Genomic DNA, 14,145 nt, shown 5'->3' on the forward strand with positions numbered 1-14,145 from the left:
TTTATTGTGACAACCGAAACAACTTTTTCTGTCATCATGGAAATTACTACACCCATTATTGAAATTATAAATATAACTACTGAAACGGCAGAAACTATTACTACTGAAACTACAGAAACCACTGAATCTGTAATTATAACAACTAAAACAACGGAAACTACATTCCATGTTATTGAAGTTACGAATATAACCATAGAAACTCCATTTATTACGACAGAAACAACGGAGACTACAACGAAGTATCCAATTGTTACGATAGAAACTACTCCATTTATTGTGATAAATGAAACAACAGAAACTACATTACATATTATTGAAGTTACGAATATAACTATAGAAACTCCATTTATTACCACAGAAACAATAGAGACTACAACAAAGTATCCAATTGTTACGATAGAAATTACTCCATTTATTGTGACAACTGAAACAACTACATTACATATTATTGAAGTTACGAATATAACTATAGAAACTCCAACACCTACAGAAACGCCAGAAACTACAATTGAATATCCAACAGTTCTCATAACAACTGAAACAACTTCTTCTGTTTTAGTAGAAATAACTACACCTATTATAGAACTTATAAATGTGACTACCATAACTCCATACATTACTACTAAAACCATAGAAACCACTACTGAATTAATAGTTACTACTGTAGAATATCCTATTATAATTACTACACCAACGATAATGCCTTGGGAAATTACCACTCCTTATCCTGTAATCGAAACAGTTACCACAACTGTCACTCCAGAAACCACAACTGAAATAACTGAAGTAACAGAATATGAAGAATATGAAGAATATGAAGAAGAAGAAACAGTCAGTCCAGATTGGGAAGAATATGTGGAGGAAACAACAGAAACTACAACAAAATATCCAATTGTTACTATAGAAACTACTACATTTATTGTAACAACTAAAACAACAGAAACTACAACGAAATATCCTGTTGTTACTATAGAAACTACTGAATCTATAATCACGACACCGACACCACCAATCGAGACTACCACGAAAGAAGTTATTAAAGTAGAAGTAACAATACCTAAAATAGATGTTAACATAACTACTCCTTTCATACCGATTCCTGAAATCGTTTCTACTTCACCATTATTTACAACATTCACATATACTTTAGCACCTACTTTGGAATTTACTACGGAATCTTTGCCTTTCGAATATGAAGATAATATTACTGATATAACTTTTACTCCTTTTATACCTCCACCTACTACAAAACCGATTATAATTACTCCTTTAATTATAACTCCGATTATAACATTAACTACTCCGATTATAACATTAACTACTCCGACTATAATGTTAGTTACTCCAATTATAACGTTAACTACTCCGACTATAACGTTAACTACTCCGACTATAACGTTAACTACTCCGACTATAACGTTAACCACTCCGACTATAACGTTAACTACTCCAACTATAACATTAACTACTCCGACTATAACATTAACTACTCCGACTATAACATTAACTACTCCGACTATAACGTTAACTACTCCGATTATAACATTAACTACTTCGACTATAATTACTCCAGAGAAAATCATTCCCAAAATCACTCCCGTACCAGCCATAGTCGAATTTACACCCATCACAGATGACAGTCAAAAGCATACCCGCAATCTTGAATTGATGGAACAATTGGAAAGAAAACTGAAGGAAATGGATGAGAAGATGAAAGATATTGAAAGAAAAGAGATAGAATTAGATAAAGAAGAAGAAGAATGGCAGAATCGTAAAGCGAAAATAATAAGCGATCTATTACAAAGACAAAAAATGATGAAGGCTTATGTTGCCACTAAAGCAATAGAAGCTTTACACGAAATAACACAAACGACTATCGGTGAGCATGCGATAGATATTGATACGACAAGACCTAAAATGAAAATGATAACTCTTTCTCCCTTCTTGACGACCGATGCATTTGAGAAAAGGCTTAGAATGTTAGAGATAGAGTTTTGGGAGAGAGAAAAATGGATAAAGGAGCTAGAGAGGAGATTACTGGAAAGAGAAAAGAGATTCAAGAAAGATCAGGAAGATTTTGAAAAATTAGTGAGAGAAATGGAAGAAACGTTGAAGAAAGGAAAAGAAATATCATGGCCCCCTAAGACTTCTGAACCAACAGAAACAATACGAGATTGTTGTTTGCGTACGACGCCACTTTTCTCGCCACTTCCACCTACGGAAAGGACAACGATTGATATTCGAGAACCAACTATTACACCTAAAAAAGACACTACTATAAGAACTACTATCACTGAGGAAGAGAAAGAAATAGAGAAAGAAACAGTGACCAAAGAAACAGTAACTGAAGAAACAGTAGAAAGATTGACACCGAAAAGATTTGTGACAACGAAGAAGTGTGTTTTAAGATCAAAAGTTGTTGGTAAAGACATGGTGACCGAACGAGTTTGCGTACCATACATTTTAAGTAAGGAAGAAGAGGGGAAAACGAAAATTGCCACGTTGCATCTTGAAGAACATGAATGGACAGAAGGCCCATTTGTAACGGATTATATGACACCGCAGACAGAAACTGAGGAATACGAGAATGAAAATAAAGAATCGATCGAACAGAATCGAATTAAGCGAAATATTGGCAAGGAAAATGCTGTTTGCCCCAATTATCAACTATACAATTTTACCAATTGTTATAAAATAACGACGAGACGAATACGATACATTCGAAGTAAGAAAGATGGAAACACAAAAATTGTCGTATTGCATCTTGAAGAGCACGAATGGACTGAAGGTCCATTTACAACAAATTATATGACACCGCAAACAGAAATCGAAGAAGTTGATCGTGAAGAAATAATGGAGCGCGAACGATTTAAGCCAGATATAGACGAGAAAAAAACTGTTTGTCCTGATTATCCATTGTACAAAATTACTGACGATAAGATGAAGACAACCCAAACACCAAGTAAAGACGAAGAAGAAAAAACAAAACTTTTTGCATTGCGTCTTAAGGAGCATGAGTGGATGGAAGGTCCGTTTACAACGGATTATGTGACACCGCAGACGGAAATCGAAGAGAACAAGAATGAAAATAAAAGATCGATCGAGCGGAATCGATTTAAGCAAAACATTAATGAACAAAATGCTGTTTGCCCTAATTATCAATTGTATAATGTTACCGGTTATAAAATGACGACAAATCATTTATTAATTGACGAATCATTTTGTAAATATGCAAATTGTAATTTTCAGTTAACAAAGAGTTTAACGATCACTGAAGCATCGAGAATCAAATCTACGGGAAAAATGAATTGGAAAATTGATAATAATAGGTATAAAGTTCGATCGATGTTGCAAATTATTGAAGATGAAGAAGTAGAAAATGATAATGAGACAATAATGAAACAAAATGAATGGAATAATGGAATTTATGATTATGAGAATCAAATTGAAAGAAATCTAAGGCAAGAAGAGGTTACAGAACCATGGGAAAATCAAGATAATGATGAATATGAAAGCAAAGAAAATGATGAATATAAAGAAGAAGAAGAAGAAGGAGAAGAAGAATATAAAGAAGAAGAAGAAGGAGAAGAAGAATATAAAGAAGAAGAAGAAGAAGAAGAAGAATATAAAGAAAAAGAAGAAGAAGAAGAAGAAGAAGAATATAAAGAAGAGGAAGAAGAAGAAGAAGAAAAAGAAGAAGAAGAAGAATATAAAGAAGATTATGAACCTGAGGATAAAGAGGATGAAAAAATAGAAGAAACTACGGTACCAAAAGAAGAAGTAATTGAAACACCAATGATATATACACCAGAGGAAGAAAAACCAAAACCCAAGAAAATTCACGAAGATGAAGAAGAAGAAGAAACAACTGAAGGTAGAATATTAAATATTATTTAATTTTTATTTTTAAAATATTATTATTAAAATATTAGAAATATAAAAATTATAATAATATATAATATTGTTAATGTTAATAATATTAATAATAGAATTAATTACATTAATATATTTACATTTCAATCATTACATAGATAAATTTTAAATAAATTTTAAGAATTATTTTAAAAAATTGATTAATTTTTTATCAAAAAAGAAGAATTTTTGATCATATTCTACTTTTTAATTTTCACGATTTAATTATCACGATAATATCATTAGATATTAGATATGCAAAAAATTAATTATATCAATAAAAATATATCAAGACAAAGTTAGATTAAAAAAAATTATTTAATTTTTTATAGAAGAAAAAACCAGACAACCACCTGGACCAGAATGGCCAACAGAACCTTTAACCAATTATCATGTGGGTGGTACTAGGACTTGGACGTTAGAATATCCAGAAGAGAAGCCACGCAAGCCAGAAGATGAAGAAGAAGAGGATTTTAAAAGGGTCGGCAAACGGCCGGAAAAAACAACTTGTTACTATGTTGTTCTTACTAAAGATAAGAAAAGACGTGAAAGTTCTGAGAGAGATTACGACAAGGAAAATGATTTTGAATCATTCTTGAAGAAAAATATTCCAAAGACAAATAAAGAATATGCCAGATATAGATAAATGCAAATGAAAGAAGAATATATAAGTTTCGTTAGGAAAGTAGCTCTATTGTTATAGAAAGATGAAGCAGTTTCCTTTCTTTTAAACTAATTTTTTTTTCGATAAAATACACGTAAGATTTATCAAAAACAGAAGAAACGTAAATCACAGTAAAATTAGGCACAGTAATGTTAAAATATTGTAAAGTTTGTACATATGTATATATATATATGTATGTAAAAGGGTACATTAATAAATTCGATTAGAAATTTCATTTTAAACCGACAGTCGTTTCAATTTGTTGATTATACAGCTTGAAATGTTATTGCTGCTGTATAATATCAGAGATTAATTTCATGAAAAATTAAATGCTGCTTGCGGCTATTTTAATTAGAAATTTAGAATGGTTTCTAAATATTATTTATTTTAATATCCATGAACACCGGATTGCTTTTAGATTCATTAACATGTATTCTTTTTTAACAATTATTAAATATTTATTTATTTAATATAGATAAGAGAAATTATATTTTTTGCATATATTATGAATATATTAAGATTATATTAGAATGATATAAATATTTAATACTTTACGTATGATAGTAATAATTCAGTAGTAATAATTCAATTCATAGTAATAATATATAATAATAGATATAATAATAGAATTAATAAATGATAAAATATAATACAGTGAAAGAATGATAAAAGTAATTATATTAATTTTATATTTTATTATTATTTTTCAATGAAAATATTATAAATTATCTTTAGTTTATCCATTTTCAAATAATAATGTTTTCTAAATAGAACAGATCATCCAATCAATTATCCAATAGTTTAATTATTGATATTAAAATTGATATTTGAGACAATATAGTAGATATAAATTGCTGCTAAAAGTTAATTCCTGATAATTGAATGCCAGAAAACGGAAATTAGTTTGTAATTACAAAATTGTTTGAATTTTTGAATATTAATGTGATTAGATAATGTTTTAATTAAAAATGACTTTTTTATACTAATTTTATTTTATCGTATTCTATTAAAAATCTTTTTTTAGATATTTCAGAGAACAATTTTAAATGACAAGAGAAATTTTGGAAATATATACATAAATGGCTTATGAATGTAACAAATATTGTAAGATATTTAAAATTATGTTTCATAAAATTCTTTAAAAAAGTTATAAAAGTGCAAATATTTTTTATTTATTATAAATTTTATTATTTTATTCACTTTATACATGTCCTGTAAAATATTAGATAAAATTTATTAGAAATTTTCAAAAACTATAATACATGATTTTTTGAAAATTATTCTGCACAGAGATAATAAATTGTAATAAAATAATTATGATAATATATATAATATTAAATTGAATTTATTGAATAATATTATCGTATTTTCAAAATAATTTCAACGTAGATATTTTATAAACAGTAGAAAATATGAGCAAAAAGTGGATATATGATTTTAACGATCTAAACTTTATGCATTTAATACTAGTAGAAACTTGTATGTGGGTATTTTATTGTGTAGAGGAAAATAGTACTTCATTAACCCTTACATTTAATTCACATGATAAAACGCCAACAGCTTAAAATTTTATATTCATATTATTTATGTAGAAGATAAAGAATTTTAACGAGAATTAATTTTATTTTTTAAATATTAATTAAAACACTAAAGAAAGATAATTTTTTATTTTATTTTTTATAAAGCAATAAAATTTTAATAAAAAATGATATAAAAATAATTAGAAAATATAATTATCGAATATTCTTTTGTTGTTGATCATTCTGAGTGAATCTTTTTAAAAATTTGTCTATAGAAATAATTTCAATGAAAATTAATATTTGAAATTAATATTTCATTAAAATAATACACAGTATACTAATAAAAAATTGAAATAAATTTTTTTTAAACATGTGTGTCTTGTTTCGGTTATTATATTTTGGTTATTTCCAACAACTGAATATATATTATGATTGTAAAATACACCAACATATTATAGCATCTGTTAAATTTTGATCAATATTTTATCGAAGAATAATGAAAAACAAGAGATAAATACGAAACCAAGGATGTTGGAATTTTTTTACTTTTCAGAAATATGTTTATGTATTATATTAATCTTATTTTTCACGATTAATTTATTTGTTTTCATTATTTTAATTATTTTAATATTTTTATTATGTTTAAAAGAACTCCTATGAATTGCATGTTTTCAATTGAATTTCTATCTTTTAATTTTTTTTTTTAATTAAAAATTATGAAATATTATCACTATTCAATTTAATTCATTTATTTCTTAATATTTTATCTTTTTAAAAATTTTATAAATATATATTCATACTATTTTTTAAATATTAATTACACTAAAGAAAGATAATTTTTGTTATTTTATTTTTTATAGAGCAATAAAATTTTGATAAAAAATTGTAACTTTGTCTATAATGATAATGAATAATACAAGCAAATAATATTTAAAATAAATTTTTCTTAATTATAAGTATTTAATGTAATATTGTAATTTGAGTAATAAATTTATAATTCTAAAAAAAAAGATAAAAAATTTATTATTAAAAGTACATAAATATATTTGTGTGCTAAATTTTTTATAATTTTTGTATAGAAAGAAATAATTATTTAAAGAATTTAAATTTAAAAAAACATTAATTATCTATTTTAATATTTTTCATTATTATATCCTTTCTTTATCACTTTTCATTTATTATATTATATTAATATTAATATTAAATTGATTTTAATATACATTTTATCAGAAATATTTGAATATACTAAATAAATAATAATATTTATATAAGTGATATTAATTTTTCAAAATACAAATAATTTACATAAAAATAATTTTTATATCTATCAATTCTTTTATTGATTATCATATTGCTTTAAGAAACGTTAAAATAAAATAAAACTCCTATATTTTTTTATCAAAATATTGAAACGGTAAGTCGAATAATAATTAAGAGTAAAATAAAATAAATTAATTCAAAATGCAATCTAATTAACATATCAACAAAGGATAGTATAATTGGACAAAGGAACAGTATAATTTTTGCAATTTATTTACAAAACATTTATTTTATTATAACAAAAAAAAATACAATTTCAATATTTCAAAATTAATTTCAAATTCTAAAAGAACAAACATTTATTACACATGACAGTATTTTTTTATAAAAAGATAAAAAGCGTTAATTACCAAAATATTTGTAAGAAATAAGAAAAGAAATATAATTTAAATATGCCAGATCAAAAGTTTAATACGTTGTACAAACACATCTTTTCAATAAAATACATAAATTACTTATTCGCGATAAATGTTAATATGTATTTATTGCCATCTTATCAAATCGACATATGTTGTATCACAAAAAGAAATAAAAATATATAGAAAGATTACCAATGCTTGCAGGTGTTGATTTTTAATTTTCATTCAAGTATAAAAGCAAAGAATTCGTTGTCATACTGCATCAGTTTGAAAAGAAGACCGTGAAACATGAAATATACGCTCTTATTGCTATCTATATTCATCTGTGTACATATTGTGTGCGCAGACACAGATATAGAATTAAAAAAAGACGCTGGACTAAAGGACAAAGCATCTTATGAGAAAAGCGAGTCAAAGAGTTTAAAAGAAATTAAAGAAGAAAGTGCTTCAAAATCAAAAAATGAACATTTGAAGATTCGTGAAGGTAATTCATGAGATTCAAGACAGTATTAATTGGTTTGAATTAAATCTGAAAATTATGAAATATTAATATTGTCAAACTATAAGATAGAAGATTTTATCTAAAAAATAATAAATTAACCTTTTTATATTTTTGAATATTGTAGATATTTTTAATATAGAATTCTTATGAATAAGTTAAAAAATATTTCATAAATTAAATATAGATTTAAATTTGAATTTTAACTCGACATACTCGAAACAGTGATTTTTTCTTTGAAATTTAAAGAATTTTATAGTTTTTACAACTTTTTATTATTTTTATAATCTAAAATTCTCGAAATCCAAGTCAAAAATTTGTAAAAAAATATGAAAAAAAAGCATAAAAATTTAATTTATTGTAACTCAAAAAAGATTTTTATTATTTATTGGTTAATTATGAATTTGAATTCGAAAAATTCCAAATATTAATGTTTAAAATTTTAATTCTTAACAAAAAATACATTTTAAAGAGTTTTGAAAATTTAAAAATTAGGTTTTTAATTTTAAGAATCAAAGACATTTTAAACTTGAAACATATTATAAAAATAAATTTTTTAATCGATAAATTAATTGATTAGGAAAACGTGAAGAGGCCTTAAAAGAAGAAGAAAAATCCAAAAATCTGAATCTGGTTGTGGTCAGGAAAAAGATTACCAAACTTTCTTCATGGCTTAAAGAAGAGAAAGATATCAGTCCTCTTTTGGAAGAAAAAAGTGGCAAAGATCTGCTAGGTTTAGAAGATGTCAAGGACAAGTTAAATATTGCTCTTAAATCGCTAAAGGAGGGCAAAAAGTTTGATACTTGGAAATTCGAGAAAGGTAGCGAAGACATTCGTTCTTTGGAAGAACTTAATACGAGCGTTGTTGAAGTTTTAAAATTAATAAAGGAAGGAAAAACTGATCATGGTGCTATAGATTTAAAGAAGAATGCTAAGGTACTTATAGATTTGAATAACATCTCAAAAAGCATACTTGAAACTTGTGAATCACAAAAGAATGAGGAAAATGATAAAGACGTAAAACGGAATAAAGAATTAGATTGGAAAAAAAATCCAATTGGTCTAGATTGGAAAAAAGATTTAAATAAAGATAAAATTGGTGGCTTATTTGGTGGTTTAAGTGGACTCTTAAATAGTTTAAAATCAGAAAAAGGTCTTCTAGGTCTTTTGAATAAAGATCAAATTGAATCATTAATTTCTTTAATCAGTGAGATAAAAAAGAAGGATATAAATTTTAATCTCTTGGATTTTGATGATTACAACGAAAGAAATTTAGACTTGAAATTTCTTACAAGTTCTGTTTCGAAAGCTATTGAATTATTAAAAGGAGGAATCGATATTCAAACAATTTTGAACGCGAAAAATGGAGATGAATTTGATTTGAGCGGCAATGAATTGAAAAATATCAAAGGGATATTTGGTTTGATTGGAGGTTTAAAACGCTCATTAGGATTAGAAAATATATTAAACTTATCGTTTAAACATATACCTCTGCTTAAATTATAAGATAAAAACGGCAGATCGATAAAGATCTACAAAATGGCAAAACAGAAAATAAAATGAAAAATAATTTGATAATTAAGTAAAAGTATGGTTAATAAATATATGGAATAATTTATTAGGGATATTATATAATTATAATTTATGTGGGATGTAAAAATATATTTTGTTAGAAAGAAATTTGTCTAATATTCAATTAAATTTATGAAATATTATATCATAAACTTGTGTAAAGAAATAAATTTTATATTTTTAAAAAATATTTTAATATATTGCAGAGCAATTAAATAGTTGTTATATTTATTTAAATAAATATTATAATAATGTCCATCCATCCTTATAATTTTAATTCAATGTCGTCATATTCTCAAGAAATAATCTCGACACGTAATTTGACAAGTAAAAACATCGCATTAAATATTCATAGATAGATAAAGAGACGTTAATTAAAATTGTTTTTTTAAGATTTAAACAGCATAATAAGATATCAAAATATTAACTGTGAATTCAAAATCATAAAAATTGATCTATGAAATTGATCATGGAAAATTATTTTATTAAATTTGAATAAATTTAATTATCGCTTTATTCACTTATTAAATATAATTATTACATTATTTTTTCGTTTTTGAAACGAGCATATGTGAAATTTATACTTGTAAACGATTTTTTAAATATTTTATCGATCAATTATTTTAGCAATTAATGTGAAAAAACATAGAAGTTGATCACATAAATATGAAAATAAATTATCACATAAATATGAATACTTTAACAAAACTATGGTACTAAATAAAAAGAATATATGAAATTATTAACAACAAATTATTTTATAAAATTCGATTATTTCATAAATAATGATTTTAATAAAAATTATTTTATAAAATGATTTCGAGAAAGAAAAATAATTTAATATAAAAATAAATTGAGAATATATGTAAATTTTTATTTCTTGTAACATTTACTACAGAAAATATTTGTTGAAATTTCTTACATTGAAACGTTTGAATTTTTGTTAATAAATTTGTGGGAGATATAATTTAACGTAAAAATAAATTGAAAATATAAAATAAATTTTTGTTTTTTTAATATCTACTACAAAGGACATTGAATAAATTTCTTGTACTGAAATTTTTATAATATAATATAAAATATTAAAATTTTTAATAATCAAAAATCTAGAAATTGAAAATTTTAATAATATAGTTGTTATGAAAGAATATTTATGCTTGTTGATTTTAAATGACACTTCTATCATTGTTACCTAAATTGAATTTTCAGAGAGTCATTTATAATTTATAATAAGAGATAATAGTTACTGGATTCAATGGGAATGTGTATTACGAATATTCAATTCATATGTTTGGTTATTTTACAAATCCATTAATTCATAAACATTTAAAAAACAAATGGAATAATATATAATGAATGGAATATTATATAATATTAATATTAAATGTGGTCAAACTATATCAAATCTTCTTTGAAAAAAATTTATTACAAAACATCTTCATTATATTTTTTAATTGAAAATTAATTATTTATTAAGACTTTATTAACTAATTAAAAAATATATAGAAAAATATAAAGATATATAATATTATATAATATTAATATCTTAATAATATAATAATATATAAAATTATTCGTTTCTAGATTATATTAGTTTCAATTTTCGAAGTTTGAAAAGATAAACTTCTGAAACTTTTTTAATTTAATTTTAATTCAGAATTCTTATTAGTTATAATTAGTTATAATTAAATTATTCCTATTGAAAAAACTGTTCATTGTGTTAATCTAATTTTCAAAAAATCGAAATACAAAATACGAAACTAAGTTATATTACAATTGCATAAAAATTCTGAAAAAGGCATAATTCAAAAGAACAAAATTCATTGTATAAATCGTTAAATTTAAAATAATTAATAAGAAGTACGAAATCTCTAGTGAAATGAATAATAATCAAATTATTCTTTTGGTGATGAAATTCTCACATAATATTATGATTTATCGAGAATTCATATCATTTAATTGACATTAATTATATATGTTTATTATATATGTAAATGATCGGCATTTATGAACTTGCAAAATATTTATAATATATATTATAAGAAAAATATTAGACAAAGCATTCTAAAAGATTTTATTTTTTAATAATTTTATATTTTATTAATAAATTTACTAATTTTCGATTTGTTTTCATATAAAATATGTAACATATTTATTTATTATATCATTAAATATTTATAATATATATATATTATATTTATTTTTTTTATAAAAAATATTTATATATTAATAAATTATTTTTTTTATGATTTCTAATAAATATTCTATTAAAAATAATTTAAATATTTTAATAATAAACATGAAAATAAAATATGAACAATACAAAATCGACAATAAATATTATACAGATTTATTATTATTTAAATAATATGCATAATTTTTTTAAATATATTATAAATAAATTTTTTTAAATATATATATATATATTATTTTATTTTTTTCATATTCGTAAATTATTTTATTTGTTTCATATTTATTCTTTCTATTTCTTCTGAAATAACTCAAGGAAATCAATTATAATTCCATTCGTCAGAAGCTTCTTGGCCTTAGAAATCATGTTATGTCTTAAAGAATCCAGTTAAGTTAATCCGGAACATTGGTGAAAGGAATAATTCAAGATTCAAATAATTTTAAATTATTAATTATGCCTTGAATAAATCTTCGTTTCTGTTTCTATTGGTGTACTCAAGTTACTATAGATATATATATTGATCTTGAAATCGATGTGGCATTTGAATTGATAAATTTCACAAGGCCAAGATTTTAGAATATCTATTCAAGAATCGAGAAATCTCCCACAGATAATGCATTTGGATAGAAAAATCAAATGTCCATCTTCATTGTCTGCTATCTATCGAAGCATCAACCAATTTTACACGAATTAAATATCGAATTTCACAATGTGCACAATGGAGAAATTTGGTTTGAATATTTGATCGTTAAATTAATATTATGTAAATTATATATTTATGAAACCAATCCTTTCATATTTTATATTTTATATGAATATCATTTTTTATAAATTTTAATTATTTCTTTTTATAATATTAATACTAAATAAAAACTAAATATTAATATAATAATTAAAATATTATTTTATTTTCACAATATTTTTAAATATTAAAAAATTTACAATTGTTCAAATACATAAAGAAGATATAAAGAAAGGAAAATAAATGAGGAATAAATTTAATAAAAATTAATTAAGTTAATTTAAGTAAATTTTAATTTAATTATTTTAATTTAAGTTAATTTCAAAAGAAAATTAATAGAATAAAAGTAAAATAATTTTTATGTATAATTAATGATTCAATAATGAATAGAATAATAATATAATTTGAGAAAAATATAATATTTGTATTGTTATATTATTTTTTTAATTTTTAAACGCGAATGTAATTTTAATATAGATAAATAAATATGAAATATAATTTTAATCCAATATAATTAAGATTAAAATTCAGAAAGCCTCCGTAACTTTATTATCTGGAATATCTTGTTTGTTTTTCATAATATTAAAAAAGTGCTTCGAATAAATATTGAATGATTTCAAGAGAATTATATTCAAATATTAATTTTTTCCTAAATATATAAATATATATATATATATTATAAAGTTGAAATTATAAAATATAAAATTTTTTAATACCTGTATTTTGAAATAGAACAATCGAATTAAAATACAGAATAAATTTTTTTATTAATATAAATTTATATTTGTACCTATAATAACTTATAAAAATTTAATTCTTTATAATTTTAATATAATACTATAGTGAATATATTATCTTATTATAATAGTTATATAAAATATTATCTGCATTTTGTTTTGCATTTTTGAAATTAATTCAAACAAACTTCAGATTCTTAAGTGAAATAATGAACTTGAAGATCCTATATCAATGATAAATTTTATTATTTGACGCCTCCATTGTCATTGTCTCTCATCGCACCAGGTATTTCTCTTTATTTCTTAAAGAGAAATGTGAATTCTCCCGTAATTCTATTTAATATTATGAATATATGATTTTGATGTCAATAGCTTCGAGTTCTAGTCTATAATGAATAATTTTCAATAGAGGTAGTATTAAACTAAAGAAGCATTTTGCGCCAATTCTACATCTAATTCTGATTAACATCTATTTCTATTCCTCGTCGATTTAAAATAATTATACATTATTCTCTTGTACACATTAATTAGACCAATTTATGAAATCACCATACATTCCAAAAATTTAAATAAAGACAAAGAAGACAGAAATTTTTTTCGTATAAAATCTAAATAATTAAAATTACTAT

General features: G+C 23.1%; 2 protein-coding genes across 2 annotated transcripts; both read left to right on the top strand.

The window, feature by feature from the left end:
• Positions 1 to 6: 6 nt before the first annotated feature.
• Positions 7 to 6,141, top strand: LOC102675979. Its single transcript, XM_031510451.1, has 4 exons — positions 7 to 3,541; positions 3,755 to 3,874; positions 4,245 to 4,463; positions 5,981 to 6,141. Exons 1-4 carry the CDS (start codon positions 37 to 39, stop codon positions 6,139 to 6,141), a joined length of 4,005 nt encoding a protein of 1,334 aa, XP_031366311.1. The 5' UTR covers positions 7 to 36.
• Positions 6,142 to 7,979: 1,838 nt separating this feature from the next.
• Positions 7,980 to 9,782, top strand: LOC116185623 (DNA repair protein RAD50-like). The gene is made up of 2 exons (XM_031510446.1): positions 7,980 to 8,259; positions 8,855 to 9,782. The coding sequence occupies exons 1-2, from the start codon at positions 8,064 to 8,066 to the stop codon at positions 9,778 to 9,780; spliced, it is 1,122 nt and encodes a 373-aa protein (XP_031366306.1). The 5' UTR covers positions 7,980 to 8,063; the 3' UTR covers positions 9,781 to 9,782.
• Positions 9,783 to 14,145: the final 4,363 nt, after the last annotated feature.

The sequence above is a fragment of the Apis dorsata genome, unplaced genomic scaffold (genome assembly GCF_000469605.1).
Source record: "Apis dorsata unplaced genomic scaffold, Apis dorsata 1.3 scaffold_27, whole genome shotgun sequence".
Lineage (NCBI taxonomy): Eukaryota > Metazoa > Arthropoda > Insecta > Hymenoptera > Apidae > Apis > Apis dorsata.